This window comes from Vitis vinifera, chromosome 8 (genome assembly GCF_030704535.1).
Source record: "Vitis vinifera cultivar Pinot Noir 40024 chromosome 8, ASM3070453v1".
Classification (NCBI taxonomy): Eukaryota; Viridiplantae; Streptophyta; class Magnoliopsida; order Vitales; family Vitaceae; genus Vitis; species Vitis vinifera.
In genome coordinates this window covers 1,102,837-1,118,362 of record NC_081812.1, presented here as the reverse complement: position 1 = coordinate 1,118,362, position 15,526 = coordinate 1,102,837, and the positions used below count along the sequence as shown (strand labels likewise).

Below are 15,526 nucleotides of genomic sequence, written 5' to 3'. Positions count from 1 at the left end.
CTTCCTCAACCTTTCAAGTTTTGTAACATTTCAAAACTTAATCATGTGTTTAATTCACACATTAAAAGTGTAACCCTTCTTACACTTTATTTTTCAAAAGTTATTTTCAAAAGTGTAACTCTTCTTACACTTTATTTTTAACCAACAATATATATATATTTATATAAATATAACATAAGACCCCAAAACTAAACCATATATAAAGACAAATAACCATGTGTGTAGGACTCCACCCCTTCGGGTTCAAGGATGGCACCTAAAGCTTCAACATCTTGGACTTCTAGGGTTTGGTGGAATCGACCCACTTTTCTAAAGGTCCCCATGGAACATCTATTTTATATTTTGTTTGAATTAAAAAAAAAATTTGTAAAAGTTTAATAAAGAAAGAATTACGGAAATGAAAAATAAAAAATTGGAAAGAAAATAAAATATAAAATTGAATTTAATAAAAAAAACTCTTTGATTATTTCTCGAACTTTATTCAGGTAGTGTTTGGTTTTTTGTTGAATAAAAAAAATAAAAAAATTTAATTTTTTCTATTAAACTAAAAGTAATTGATATCAATCAATATAATTAAATTGAATCTATTCATAATAAGTTTATTTTAATTATATTGGTTAATATTATTTAATTTTGGCTTTTTATATTCAACTTAAAAACAAACATCACCTCACTATTTCATACTAGAAACAAGAATTACGATAATAGATAAAAATTTTAAATATGTGCTATTATATTTGGTTTTTTTTTTCTTCTAATTTTTCAAAATAAGAAAGGTTGAGGTATTGTTTGATTATACTTTACACTTTATGCTATTCTAAATAAATTTTATAAGTCATTTGATTCTTGAAAAGCATGAGAAAAAATGGAAGAAAAGAATAAGGAGAAAAAAAAATAGATAAAAGAGTGATCTAACAAGAGCCTACATCATGTGAAGTATGTGTTAAACAATCAAAATCATTCGAATTATACAAAATGAGTCTTGTAATTTTTCATTTCAAATTTCGTTTTTGGAAATGAAAATTGTTATATACCTTTTTTTCTAATTTTTGCTATTAAATTTTTAGAAACAAAAAAGAAAAAAAATGTTATGATTTTTTATAAAATTATTTTATGAAAATTTGAATTTGGATTAATTATAATATAATCGAGAAATTAAATATTAAAAAATAGAGAATAAAAATGGTTACAAATTTGAGAAATTTCAAATTTGAATGAAAGTGATACATTTTATTAATTTTGAGTATCATCCATTTCCTTTGTTGAAGTAAAAATGATGTGATACGTCCCACAATCTTTTTATTTTAATTTTTCATTAATATGTATAAACTTAAATCCCACACCCACCCCTTTCCCACATTTTGTCAAGAAACTGTCAAGTTTTATAAAATAGAGTCCAAATATATTTGAGATATTGGAGAAAATTATAAATCATTAAAATTAAAAGCTTAAGAAATGGATGGTTATAAAATATTGAAATTAAAAGTATAAGAAATAAAGTCAAATTACATTTGAGATATTGGAGAAAATTATAAATTATTCAAATTAAAAACTTTAAGAAATGGATGGTTATTTTATAAGAAATGGGTGGTTATGATGTATTTAAAATTATTGATCTTACAAAGATATATATTTTTTTTCTTGGTTATAATTTATAAAAATACTCAAATCAATCACTTCTACATTCACAAAATGCAAATTTACAATATGCAACTCAATACAGCCAGACTACAAACTCCTCAAACTACTTACTTTTTTAGAAATACAAGGAAAATTTTCATACTTCAAGAAATCAAACCAAAAACTCATTCTTGAAGCCATCAATCAACCAAAACGCTGCTTGAAACCTAAAGATACAGGCAAATCAAAACCAAGAAAAAATGGTAATCGCGTACAAAAAAACTGGAAGAACATCGAAATCCAATCCACTATTTTCTTGTTTCTTTATCATCTTCAATCAGACCTGGAGTTAGACCATTTCTTGTCAAACCCCACATCCTCAATTTCCAATTGAATGGTCTAGTGTCTGAGCGGCACTTGTGCTCTGAGTGCCAGATTCTTCGGTTCTGGATTCATTTTCCTTGGAGGAACTCCCCTTGTCTACTGCATTACCTTCTGAGGCTTGCTTTAGAGCCTTGAGAATATCTTCTAGTGATCTTGCTTCTACCATTTGTAGGTCTAAGTTTGTTTCTTCCCCCAGATATTTGGATTCAACAAAGGGTTTTCCATCAATTGGACCGGAAACGATGGATTTCTCAAGATCTACTCCACCATGGAGTTGCTTGAAATTCAAATCAATATCGTCAATTGCCCTTGCTTCAAGAACTGGCAGCTCCAAATCTTTTGGAAATAGTGCAGACTCCACAAAGATAGGTTTCTCACCTTCTTCTTCAATGTTTTTCTTGCAAGCTGTATCAATATCTTCAAGAGATCGATCTTCAAGAACTGGCATTACCGAATTGATCTCAAGGTCGGGAAATGACTCCTTTGACCTTGGTTCAGCATCATTTAGAGCTAAATCGATATCTTCAAGGGATCGTGCTTCAATAATTGGCATCTCCATACTGATCTCGTGGACGGGTACCTTAGACTCCTCAATCTCAACTTCAGTCTCCTTTGACATTAATTTGGTATCCTTGAAAGCTAAATCAATGTCTTCATGGGATCGGGCTTCAATCACTAGCATCTCAGAATTGACATCATTTTTGTATACCATGGAATTGATGTCATTTTCAGGTACGTTGGAGTTGCCTTCAACTTCAGTTTCCTTCGACATTGATTCCGTATACTTAAAAGCTAAATCAATGTCTTCTAGGGATCGCGCCTCAGTGACCAGCATCATTGAATTGATCTCAATGTCGGGTATTGTGGACTCTGAAGCCTCAACTTCAGTTTCTATTGACATTGGTGGCTCAGCATCCTTCAAAACTAAATCGATGTCTTCAAGAGATCGTGCTTCAATCATTGGCATGCCTGAATTGATGACAAGGTCAGGTACAATGGCTTCCTTTGACATTAATTCCGTACCCTTAAAAGCTAAATCAATGTCTTCAAGGGATCGCGCTTCAATTATTGGCATCCTTGAACTGATTTCAACATCGGGTATCGTGGGCTCCGCATCCTCAACTTTAGCTTCCCTTGACATTGGTTCAGCATCCTTCAAAGCTAAATCAATGTTTTCAAAAGACCGTGCTTCAATCGTTGGCATGCCTGAATTGATGTCAAAGTCAGGCAGCATGGACTCTGCAAACTTAACTTCAGTTTCCTTTGAAACTGACTCAGCATCCTTAAAAGCTAAATCAATGTCTTCAAGAGACCGGGCTTCAATAACTAACATCTCTAAATTGGTAATTGGTTCCTGGTTGGGCTTTGAATCCTTGACTTCTCCATCATCAAATTCCCTAGAGAATGAACCAACATGTTCAATGGAGCTAGCTCTAGACAACTGAAACCCTGAGTCACTCTCTTTGACTTCTAGAAATTTATCATTCTCCTCTTCAATAACAACCTTACTTTCATCAACTTCATTACAATCATCTTCAACAAATCGAATAGTCCTGGTTTCAGTATCATGTGGCATAAGAAGGGTGCCTCTCTCTTCAATCTCATTCAAGTTCGATCCAACTCCATTAACACTAAAGTCACCAACTCTATCCAATTCTGCCAACAACCCTTCATCAAACTCCTTTATCTCATCTCCCTCTTCATCATCAACATTTTCCTCAAGAACATGACACGCTGCCACTGGAAAATCTAAGAGTACTAAACCAGAAAGTTTCTGGCTGTCAATCTCAATTCCATCAACTGCGTCATATTTTGGATCTACAGCAGATGAGGATGATCTGTTCTCCGAAACCTCAGACAAGATAGAGGTAAGAGAGGGATATGATGAAATGTTATCCTCAAGCTCATGGCTCCTCAGCACATTCAGATTGTTGGTGATGCCTACTTCCTCAATACACTCCAACGGGATAATATATGGTTCCTGTTTAACATCGGAATCGTTCTGGTTACCACCCTATTATATTTTTTTAACATAATATGGTTTATTCTTGAAATGAAAAACCATATTGTGATAAAAATATCGAAATTGTAAAACTTATCTGTGATAATACAATATATGTCACATAAAGAACAAGTGAATCGAAACAAAATGAAGCATACATACTGATGATGCCACGAACAAACAACCAAACTGATACAGAATTTTACATAATACTATAGGGTTAAAATTTGTGCTAGACAACTGGTGTAGCTAGACCTAACTAACCCTCATGTTTGGTAAAAATTATGTGTGCAAGCCTTGTAGTCTTGCACATAACAAAGCATTGAATTACGCCAAAGGTTTGGTAAATGACTCAACACTCCCATTGTTTGACATAAATACAGGAACCTCTTCATATTTCGGCTTGATTGCCTCTCAATTAATCTAGCAGTTAAACACTCTTAGGATAGAGATGCCTCTCTATTAATCTAGCAGTAAAATACTCTGAGGATGGAGCTGTCACTTTAGTGCCAGATTAAGAATCAAACGTAAATGCAACAGCCCAAACAAATAGTATTTATCATGTTTTTTTTTCTTGGTCAGCATCAAAGTAAGTTAAGCAAGAAGAAAAGCAATCTATATAATTGTGCCACACTACAGCAGGGTCTAAATAATTACACTGCTTATAATGATAATGCCTCATTGATCACAGTTTGCAAAGAATACTTCGGAAAAGAAAATTGCCAGTTCACAGGAAGTACCAGTCCACAAGAAATATGAAAAAGGAAAATGGAAGGGAAAAAAAGGGACAAAACCATGACTTAATACTCTCTAGTTGCCTAACTTACATGGGGTTCTTCATGAGCATCCAAAGATGGTTTGACTGTAGATTTATCTGACAGAGCTGAAGGCAGCAATTTCTCCAGTTCAGACAAAGACATTTCCCGGGGAGACACATTTTGAGAACCATCATCCAGCTTCTCATCCTCATCTTGGTAGCCACCAATCTTTGCATCAGAACTTGATAAGTGTACTTGGTCATGTTCAAATTGAAGAGTTTCTTTGTTACCTGTTGAATCCTCTGCTGATTTTGTCTCTGATGAAGATAAATTGGAACCATCCACAGAAACCAGCTTCTCATCTACAATTTGGTGATCACCAATCTTTACATCAGAAACTGGTGAGTGTACTTGGTCATGAAGAGTTTCTTCTTTACCTGTTGAATTCTCCTCCGCTGATTTTGTCTCTGATGAAGGTAAATTAGAACTGTCCACAGAAACCAGCTTCCCATCCACATCTTGTTGGTCACCAATCTTTGCATCAGAACCTGGTGAGGGTACTTGGCCATGTTCAAACTGAAGAGTTTCTTCCACTACTGTTGAATCCTCCTCCACTGATTTAGTCTCTGATGAATATAAATTGGAACCATCCACAGGAATCAGCTTCCTATCCACATCTTGTTGATCACCAATAATTGCGTCAGAACCCGGAGAAGTTACTTGGTTACGTTCAAACTGAAGAGTATCTTCCATTATTGTTGAATCCTCCTCCACTAATTTAGTCTCTGATGAAGATAAATTGGAAACATCCACAGAAACCAGCTTCTCATCCACATCTTGATTATTACCAATCTTTGCATCATAACCTGCTGAGTGCACTTGGTGATGTTCAAATTGCAGTGTTTCTTCCTCATCTGCTGAATCCTCCTCTACTGAGTTAGTCTCCGATGAAGACAAATTGGGATGAACCACTGAAACTTGCTCAACCACCAATGAAGGATGTTGTTCCTCCATGGCAGACAATGTTGTACTTTCAGAAGGCATATCCAGATCTCTAGAAGTCATAAAGTCCCTATTCTCACTCACCTCTTGGTGTACTTCCCTAGTTTGAAACTCCACACCAAAATTTAATCGGTCAACTTGATCCTGCTCATGCTGAAAACTTTCGTCTTTATGCATCACAACCTCCTCTACTGATTCAGTGTCTGAAGCAGATGAACTTGAATCAGTTGAAACATGCTCAGGCACAGACTTGGGCACCACAGATATTGGATTATCAGAATTCTGGTCAACTGCTGAGAACCCAAACTTTATATCATCATGCTCCCTCATCTCTTTAACTTCCCATGATCTCGATTCATTTTCATCTACCACATGCAGTTGCGATGAGGTTGCCCATGTCTCCTCATTACCAGAAGCACCCTCCATGATTTCTTTACTGACTTCAGATTCTTTACATGCCAAAGGAGCAGTCGTTTCAGATGATGCGGTGGTAGGTACACCAATTTCAGACATTTCTACTGGCAGATCAGAAGAAATGGATGAAGAAGAGAGATTCTTCTCAACTGCTGGTGGGCTCGAATCATAAACAGGCTCCTTGTGAGGATGTTCAACCACAATCCCAGTAACAAAACTGAAACCTGACCCTTCTTGTGAAGGCTGTATTTGATTTCCAGATTCCTCAATAACCTCAGCTTTCCTTGACTCCAAAATTGATGACTCTTCATCTGGTTTCAAATCAAAGCTGTGGTCACTCACTTCTGACGATCGTGATGAGCTTGACCTGCTGCTGTATTTCTCTTCACCTGCTTCTGCTTCCAGACAAACTTCACTCATGTCCAATTCTATAGGAGTTGCAAAGCTTGATTCAATTTCATGGAGATTTACCTCATCTGCAGGCTGTGCAACCACATTAAGATCAATTTCTGTCTTCTCGACTTGGTCACCCTCCTCAGAATCAGAATCTTCAGAAGATTGTCTTCCATCTTCAACATGGTCAGATACATGGTCTATGTTGGGCATGACCTCTGTTTCCTGAGAAACATCTTGGTCAATTACCTTGGAATCTTCCTCATCCACAGCTGAACTTACTGACTCAGTTTCAGGGACAGAGCTTGCCTTCGAATCACTAAATCCACTTGATTGTCTTTCAAACACAGGATAGCTTGTCCCTTCCCCAGCCATTCGTTCTGGTACAAAATACGGTCTCCATTTGATGTGTTGCCTCTCGTGCCTAGGACCCCCAAAAGATGAAGCTCCCAGGCTGAAACTTTCATGTCTTCGGAAGAGCATGTCCTTCTGGTGAAATGCCATGAACTCTTGTTCAAAACTGTCTCCTTTAAGATCAGGTTTCTCTTCACTAGAGTCATAAGGAAGATCAAAAGGATTTCGTCTCGGTACCAAAATGGAAGGAGCAGATCCAGGAATGGGTGGTAAACCCATATCGTCATAAGAATCACAAGGGCTATCAAAAGGATTGCGCCTTGTTGTTGAAATGGGAGGGACATAGAAGGGAGGATCAGCACTTTCTAAGTCTATAAGATTCTTCTCAGCCACCACTTTCATGTTTTTCCGTGCTCTTCTCCTTAAGATAAGATTCTCCAGTCGTTGATTTCTTTCCAGCTCAGAAGTTCCCAAATCCATTAGATTCTTTTGGTCATCCTCTGTCCAAGTGATTCCAGATTTAGTTTCATCTACTTTACTGCCCTGTGCCTCTTCTTCCTCATCGTCCTCATCGTCATCACCTTCATCATCAACATCATCTTCTTCTTGTTGGTTTTCAGTATCCTCACTTGACTCAGCACTGCCATCATTACTCTTACGAGACCGTTCTGAAGCTGCATCCGAGTCATCATGGGAGATAAGAGCAGGCTGAGGAGATTCTGAGTCTAAAAGTGGGTGGAGCTCATCAAGCAATGGTATAATATCAGCCATTGAAGCATCTGGAGATGAACTCTCTCCTCCATCGGACCCAGAATCCGAAGGCTCATTGTTGTCCTCCTCATGCTTCCAAGATAACCCTGGGGAAAATTCCAAGCTATCTCCCATCCGTGCAACCACAAGCCCAACTGGCGATTTATCATTTTCCACTTCATGATCCTCATCTTCTAAACTTTGAATCAAAGTGTAGTGATTCTCAACAACTTCGCTTTCACCCAACATACCTTCAACCCTTGGTTTCTCCTCATGAATTTCCTCAGTCGGTCCACACTGGAAATCATGAAAATCTCCCTCCTCTTCCTCGATCACCGGCTTCTCCAAATGAATTTCCCGAGATTTTTCTTCAATCAATGGAGCACATTCAAGCAAACCATCACCTTTCTCAACCTTACAGACATCAATCTCCTCTAAGCCCCTATCTTCAATGGCCTTCTCTACCACATCCACTCCTTTTCCTGTGTATCTATCCACACCAAAGCTCTCACCTCTCTCAACCACAACAGCATCTTCCAAAACCCCTGACCGGGATTTCAAAGCTGCAATTTCATGGGTTATCTTCTCTTCTTTTTCGACTTCTTTTTCAACGTCTTTTTCGATTTCAGGTATGTGTGGTTGCCCAAAACTCAAAAGGGTTCCAAGCAAAACAATAGTACAAACCAAAACTGGGGAAGATGACACCAATATGGAAAACACAAAAGGAAATGATCTGTACAGAAAAATCAAGAAAAACACAAAACCCACCAGAAATGGATGATTACATACTGATCTATAACATATTCTGGTTGAAAAGATCAAACCTCTCTTGATTTGAATTCCAATCTTCAATCCGTCAAAACCCATTTCTCTATCACTATTCCTCACTTTCTCTCTACAACTTGTTTCTCTTTCCAATCTGTTTCGGAAGCATAAACCAAACAAATACCCGTTAGATCTATCAAACAAATATATCAGTTTCAATAGAAAAAACACAACGATAATTCCTTTTTGGTTCCTGAGAAAACAGAGCCAAAGCATAAAGAAAATATAAAAAATAAAATAAAACCTGAAACACTAGATTTACTATTTTGCACCTTCAATTCTACTCCATTTGGTTTCTGAGAAAACAGAAGGGAAAAAAAAAACCTGTAAACTAGATTTACAATTTACATGATCCAATTCCCTTCCGTGGATTCTAACAAAACAGAGCAAAAGTACCAAAAAAAAAACAGATTTCCAATTTTGCATGGTTCAATAGCCCTTTTCCTCAATTTTTCTTCTTGTTTCTCATCAACCAAACAGGCTCCATGCAAAAAGGCAAAAAATAAAAATAAAAATTAAAAGTAGTCTGAGCAAAAACCTACCTCAAGAGAAATTCAGAACAATAAGATGGTGATCAATTAGACACCTGTTGCAGAAAGGAAGAGAACAATGGAGGAAAACTAATGGGTTGGAGACAGCTTGAATTTTCTTGAGAGAGAAAACGAAGGAAAATGAAGGAAAAAAAGCAAAAGAGAATGAGAAAATTGAAAAGCTATAGAATCCTCTGCTTTACACTTTTTTTTCTCTCCTTTTGTTTTTTCAATTCTTTTGCCTCAGCAACAGCTTAGGATAGCTGTAAATTTTAAAATAATAATAAAATTAAAAAACCTTTATCATATTATTTTGGGAAATATATATATATATATATATATATATAATAGTTTTCTAAAGCTCTGCATGACAGAGCTTTTAGGGCATGCTGTTTAAATTTTCGTTTGGGAAGTAGAAGAAATAATTAATATTGGGTGGCCATTGGATTTATGTTTTTAACGGTATTTTATAAAAACTAAGGATAAAAAATATTCATATATATAATATTTAAAATATGAGACTTATCCATATATAAATTATTAAAATATAAGACGTATTTAATAATTTTTTCAAAAACATTTGGTGTATTTGAAAAAATACATGAAGAATAAGAATTAATGTCCATTATTGTGTTTGGAGATGATAATAAGGTGAGTTTTTTTTACTAGATACCTTACTCTCTTCCTCGTGGGAAGTGTTTGAGATAAATATAAATATGCAGATTTAAAAAATTTTTAAAGTTGATACAAGTTCACTTTGTCTTTTCGGCTAAGTTATAAATAATTTTAAATAAAAAATTATTTTAAGTTCACTTTGATACAAGTTCACTTTATTTTCATTTTTCATATAAATATTGTTTTTTCATAAAATTAAATTATAAATGCTTATTATATTTTTTATTTATAAATATCTGAACTTATATATTTGTACCCTTATCATATATTTTAAACAATTGAGATTATAAGTTTCATAGATATTGGATGAGTTACTTGAAATTTTCCTAGTTTATATTAAATTATTAAAAAAATGATTTTTTAAAACTTATTTATCTTAATCATTATAGTTGTTATATTTTTATATTTATATTTATTTAAAAATATTATTTATAAAATAATTTTATAATTATTCACACTATAATTATGAAAATTATCTTATTATTATATAACTTTCTAAAAAAATAAAAATAAAATAAAATTCAAGAGTTGATCCGGTAGAAAGAGGAACATGGGTGTGGTATGAAAAGAAGAGAGAGGAGAGGAAAAGTGGTTGGTTGTCAACCTTTTCTCTTTCCCAAAGGGAATGTCTATTATTTAATTATATACCTTGCTTGCAAATCTTGTCTTTTAAATTAATTATATGTAGGAGTATTATAAAAAATCTAAATAAAAATATTAATTTCAAAAATTTTAAACTTAAAGATTTATAAAGAAAAAAAATTGAAAACGATAGTTTATTTTTTTAATGAATTAGGGTTTTTTCTTGCCACTTTTCTTTTTTAATTTTCAGAAACAATTAAAATAATCATGTTTAATCCCGAATGATTGATGATTTTTAAATACATCACTCCTTTTGTTTTTTTTTTTTTTTTTTTTTGCAAAAATTGAAAAATTAGAAATCTGAGTTCGACTCGATCATGTACCAATCAAGAGATGTCATATAACCGAACTCATCACTTCATAATCAAGTTTCATTGTTTTGTATCTTATACATAAACTTATTGTTTTATAACATAGAAATATGAGTTTGACTCGACTATGTATCAATCAAAAGATGTCATATGATCGAGCTTATTACTTCATAGTTAAGTTTCATTGTTTTGTATCTTATATATAAACTTATTGTTTTATAACATAGAAATATAAGTTTAACTCGACTATGTATCAATCAAAAGATGTCATATGATCGAGCTTATTACTTCATAGTTAAGTTTCATTGTTTTGTATCTTATATATAAGCTTACTATTTTGCATTATACATGTGACTTTATTATTTTATATTTTGATTTTCATATGATCGTTTTATTTCTTTATATTTTGATATCATGTATTTATATTTTCATCTCGTATATTTATACTCTTATTCAACAATCTAAATTTTGCTATCTACTTGAAAGTTTACAATAAGACTAGAACCTAGAAAGAACAAGAAAAATTAAATTTGATTAATTTAATTTATAAGACTTTTTAAAAAATACAAAATTACAAAAATTGCAACCATTCAATTTTTAACAAAAAAAAGAAAAAAAAAAAAAACAAACCAATTAATCAAGCTTAGACCCACTACAAAAGTGGAAAAAGTGAAGCGGGTCAGTTGAAGGGTCTATTCAAGTGAAGTTATTAATTTATTTTCTAAAATTTGTCTCTAAAAATAATAAAACAAATTTATTTAAGTTATTTGATTTATGCAAACAAATAAATCTAATTTAATTACTTGAAGACACACACGCGTGTATATATATATATATATATCAAATAAAAAATTTAAAAAAAAAGAATTTGGCTTTTAATAAAAATATTATGGACCAAGATTCTTGCCTTAATTTTGTATTAAAATATTGTGTTGAATTTTTAATAAAATAAATAATATTAAAATCTTTTAATAATTTAATATATGTGAGGGAGAACATGAGGAGCACCAAGGATATTGCTTTGGTGTTAGAATAATAAAAACGGAAGCTTTTTATTGAAGTCTTAACTGGCTTCAAATGACAAAGTCCATGGGGCTAAATCATCATTTCTCTTTAATTTTTATTATTGTGATGTGTTGTGGTCATCATTACTTCTCTTAGGATGAAGGGATCTATTATTTTTATATTCTCCATCTTGTTTGGATTAGCATTGGAGTGGGCCTACACACTTTTATTGGGCCCATCATCAAAATTGCCCTAGCCCATGTATGGCCCACTCCAATATTCCATAAAATCTTCACTTAAAAGATGTGTTTGGTTTGGGGGAAAATACAAGGAAAAAATAAATAGAAATGACAAATAAGATGAAAGAAAATAGAAAAAACAGATATAAAGTTAATCATTTTTTTATAGCGTTTTAAGTTTATTACACTAATTTTAACTCTTTGATATAAAAATTAAATAATTTTAGAATATATAAATTTTTAATTAATTTATATTCATATTTAACATAGACTATGCTTGATTCTTGAAGATCATGATTAGTTCACAAAAAGTTTGAAGAAAAATACAAAAAAAAAAAAATAGAGAAGAAAAGTAGAAGAAAAGAGAAAGTGGACGCAAATGAAAAATATATTTGAAGTTAATAATTATATATATATATTACTTCAAATTCATTTTAGTTATTTAATTAGTTTATATAAAAGATTAAATCATTTGAAAATGTATAAGTTTTTTATTAATGTTAATTATATTCAACTTTTTTTCGTGTTTTTTTAATTATATTCAATTTTCCTTAACACTTTTCATTTTTTAGTACTTTTTGAAACCAAACATAATTGAAAAGTACTAAGGAAAGAAGAAAAAATTTAAGCAAAATATTTTTTTTTTAATGTTTAGTTATATTGTGGAAAATACCAAAGAAAATCAAATATAATTAAAATTAGTTAAAAAGTTATGCATTTTAAAATTATTTAATCCCTATATCAAATAGTTAAAATAAGTTAAATGAGTTTAAAATTCTATATGAAAATAATTTGTTAACTTTATATTTATTTTTTATTTTCTTTTATTTTTTTATTTTTTTTTTCATCTCTATTTTTTTTACTTTGTATTTTCTCTCAAGTTTTCTAAAAACCAAACATAGGCACGATGAAACTAAATATAAGAAACCATTTTTTTATTATTATTATTTTTTCTTTTATGCTTTTTGGCAATCAAACATAACCTTAAGGCCCGTTTGGCTATATTTTCTTAAACTTATTTTTAAAAATTATTTTTCATTCTTTAATTTAATAACAAGTTTAAGAAAATATGACCAAATAGACTCATTTTCCTTTTGTTTTAAAAAATTGGTGAAAATACCTCATACTTGTTCCCTAAAAATTATTTTCTATTTCACTTTATTTGTAAAAATTGTTTCCAAATAACAACAACCAATCAATGTTAGAAAATTTTAAGATCAGTTTTTCATTTTTAAAAATAGAAAACTGTTTTAAAATTATACAATCAAGCATACTCTTCGTTTTTAATTCTTAATTACATAAAAGAATAAGTTTTTTTTATAAACTCTTTTATAAGTGGGATAAAGAATTTCTTGAGCTATCTGAATAATTCTTTTAAAAAAGGGTTTAATATAAAAGTCGATTGCCTTCAAGGTTCTTACTGGCAAAGTGGATTTCAATTACAACTTTTTCTTAGATGAGCATGGAAGCGGGCCCACAAACTCAAATTTCTATTCAATAAGGGCCCAACAAAATTGCCCAAGCCCATGGTTGACTCATCCCAATAATGGATAAAAATCCTCACCTGAAAGTTCTTCTTGATTAATTTTATCCTTTTAGAAGTTTAATAAGAATTTTTGTAGATAAATTTTTAGTAAAATGCTTAATATGAAAAAAAAAAAAGAAAAAAAAAAGGAAAAATATGCTATCAAGGTTATCTCATGGATGTTGGTCTACACAACCAATTTTCTATTCAATGGTTAGGCCCATGTAAGGCCTAACAACTTTGTCCAAGCCCATGGATGGCCCACTCCAATAATCCAAAAATCTTCACCTAGAAGTTTTTCTTGATTATTATTTTTTTATATTCTGAATAATAATTTCTATACATATTTGATTAATTCTTTAAAAAATGACATTAATTTGAAGCCCTCGATGTCCATCCATATTGACTCAACCCATGACGTTTGTTTGGATTAACATGGAAATAGTCCACACAACCAAATTTGTTTTCAATTATATTGGGCCCATGTTGGGCGCATCGAAATTGTCCAAGCCCATCCATGGCCCACTTTGACAATTGATAAAAATCTTCACCTAAAAGTTTTTCTTCATAAATTTATTAATTCTTTATTACCTAAAAATGTCATCTAACTTCTCAGCCAGTTTTATATTTTGTTTAGATCAATTTTTGAGAAATTTAAAACTATTTTATAAGTTTAATAAAAGCTTTTATATCTCTTTTGTAATTTTGTTAAACAATTTTATAATTTTAAAAAACTTTATTTTACTTTATGCAATAAGTTAATTTATGTACAATAACATTTTTATAATATTGATATGGACCTTTAAAAATTATGATTTTTTCGCTTCAACTTTAACTTTAGTTAAAGCCAAAAAAAAAAAAAGTTAGGCCCTATTTGGTAACAGTTTTTGAAAACAGATCTGAAAAATAATGTTTGAGAACAGTTTTTGAAAATTATATTTTATAGAAAAAAAAAGCTATTTAGAAATTTAAAATGTTTTCAACATGTTTTTAATACTTTTAAATATGTTTTGAAAATAATTTTTATATTTAAAGCTTTATTTTTAATTATTATACATATTTATATAATTATTTTTTAAAATAGTTCTCGAAAAAATAAGTAAAAAAAATTAAAAAAAATCCTATATGAAAAAGGCTAGCTCCGCTTTGCGGCTTAGGGCGTCGGCCACATAATTAGCACTTCCTAGCTTATACTCCAGTGTATAGTCGAACTCGGCTAGGAAGTCTTGCCACCTAGCTTATTTAGGACTTAGCTTCTTCTGTGTCTGAAAGTAGCTAGTGGCAACGTTGTCGGTCTTCACTAGGAAGTGAGACCCTAGAAGATAGTGCCTCTAGGTGCGCAAGCAGTGGACGATGGCGGTCCTCTCCTTTTCTTGCACCGTATAGCGCCTCTCTATGTCATTCAGCTTGCGACTCTCGAAGGCGATCGGATGCCTATCTTGCATAAGGACTCCCCCAATAGCGAAGTCTGACGCATCTGTGTGTACCTCAAAAGTTTTTTGTTTTTTAGAATAGAAAACATAAAACAGTTTTTTGGTTGTCAAATATATTTTCCAAATTTTTATTCTAAATAACATAAAACTATTCTTGAAAACAATTACTAAAGCAACCCTTATATTTTATTTTTGCTTTGAATTTGACTTTATTTTATTTATTTTTTGTTTGAAAAACATCTCCAACTTGTACAAAAGACACCTCTCAGTATCTGAAAATTCCCCAATATTACAACTATATTTGGTTCCGAAAAGTTTGAAAGAAAATGTGAGGAAAAGAAAATAAAGAAAAAAAAATGAAAGAAAATAAACAATAGATTTAAAGTCAATAAATTACTTTTATATATTACTTTAAATCTTTTTCACTTATTACCTCTTCTGTACAAATACTAGATAATTTAAAATATGTAAAAAATTTAATGATTTTAATTATATTCAACTTTTTTTCTTTTTTTTTTCATAATAAAATTAAACATGAGAAAATGATTTTCCTTTTAACATTTTTTCTCATCCTTAGTACTTTCCCATAACCAAACATAACCTAAAGTTTCAGTACTTAATTTTCAGTTTTATCAAAAACCCCGTTAGTATCAGATATCAGGGG

At 31.6% G+C, this 15,526-nt stretch overlaps 1 protein-coding gene across 7 annotated transcripts; it reads right to left on the bottom strand.

Moving 5' to 3' along the window:
• Nucleotides 1–1,661: 1,661 nt before the first annotated feature.
• LOC100248405 (uncharacterized) lies at nucleotides 1,662–9,406 on the bottom strand. Of its 7 annotated transcripts, XM_059738865.1 has the most exons (5): nucleotides 9,045–9,289; nucleotides 8,747–8,798; nucleotides 5,202–8,596; nucleotides 4,834–5,126; nucleotides 1,662–3,985 (listed from the first exon to the last, which is right to left on the bottom strand). In XM_059738865.1, exons 3-5 carry the CDS (start codon nucleotides 8,542–8,544, stop codon nucleotides 2,000–2,002), a joined length of 5,622 nt encoding a protein of 1,873 aa, XP_059594848.1. In that variant the 5' UTR covers nucleotides 8,545–8,596; nucleotides 8,747–8,798; nucleotides 9,045–9,289; the 3' UTR covers nucleotides 1,662–1,999. The 7 variants fall into 7 exon arrangements, with proteins under 7 accessions (XP_059594848.1, XP_010653141.1, XP_059594847.1 ...); XM_010654839.3 differs by lacking the exon at nucleotides 8,747–8,798 and having other exon boundaries at nucleotides 9,045–9,327; XM_059738864.1 differs by having other exon boundaries at nucleotides 5,202–8,798.
• Between the last annotated feature and the right edge of the window lie 6,120 nt (nucleotides 9,407–15,526).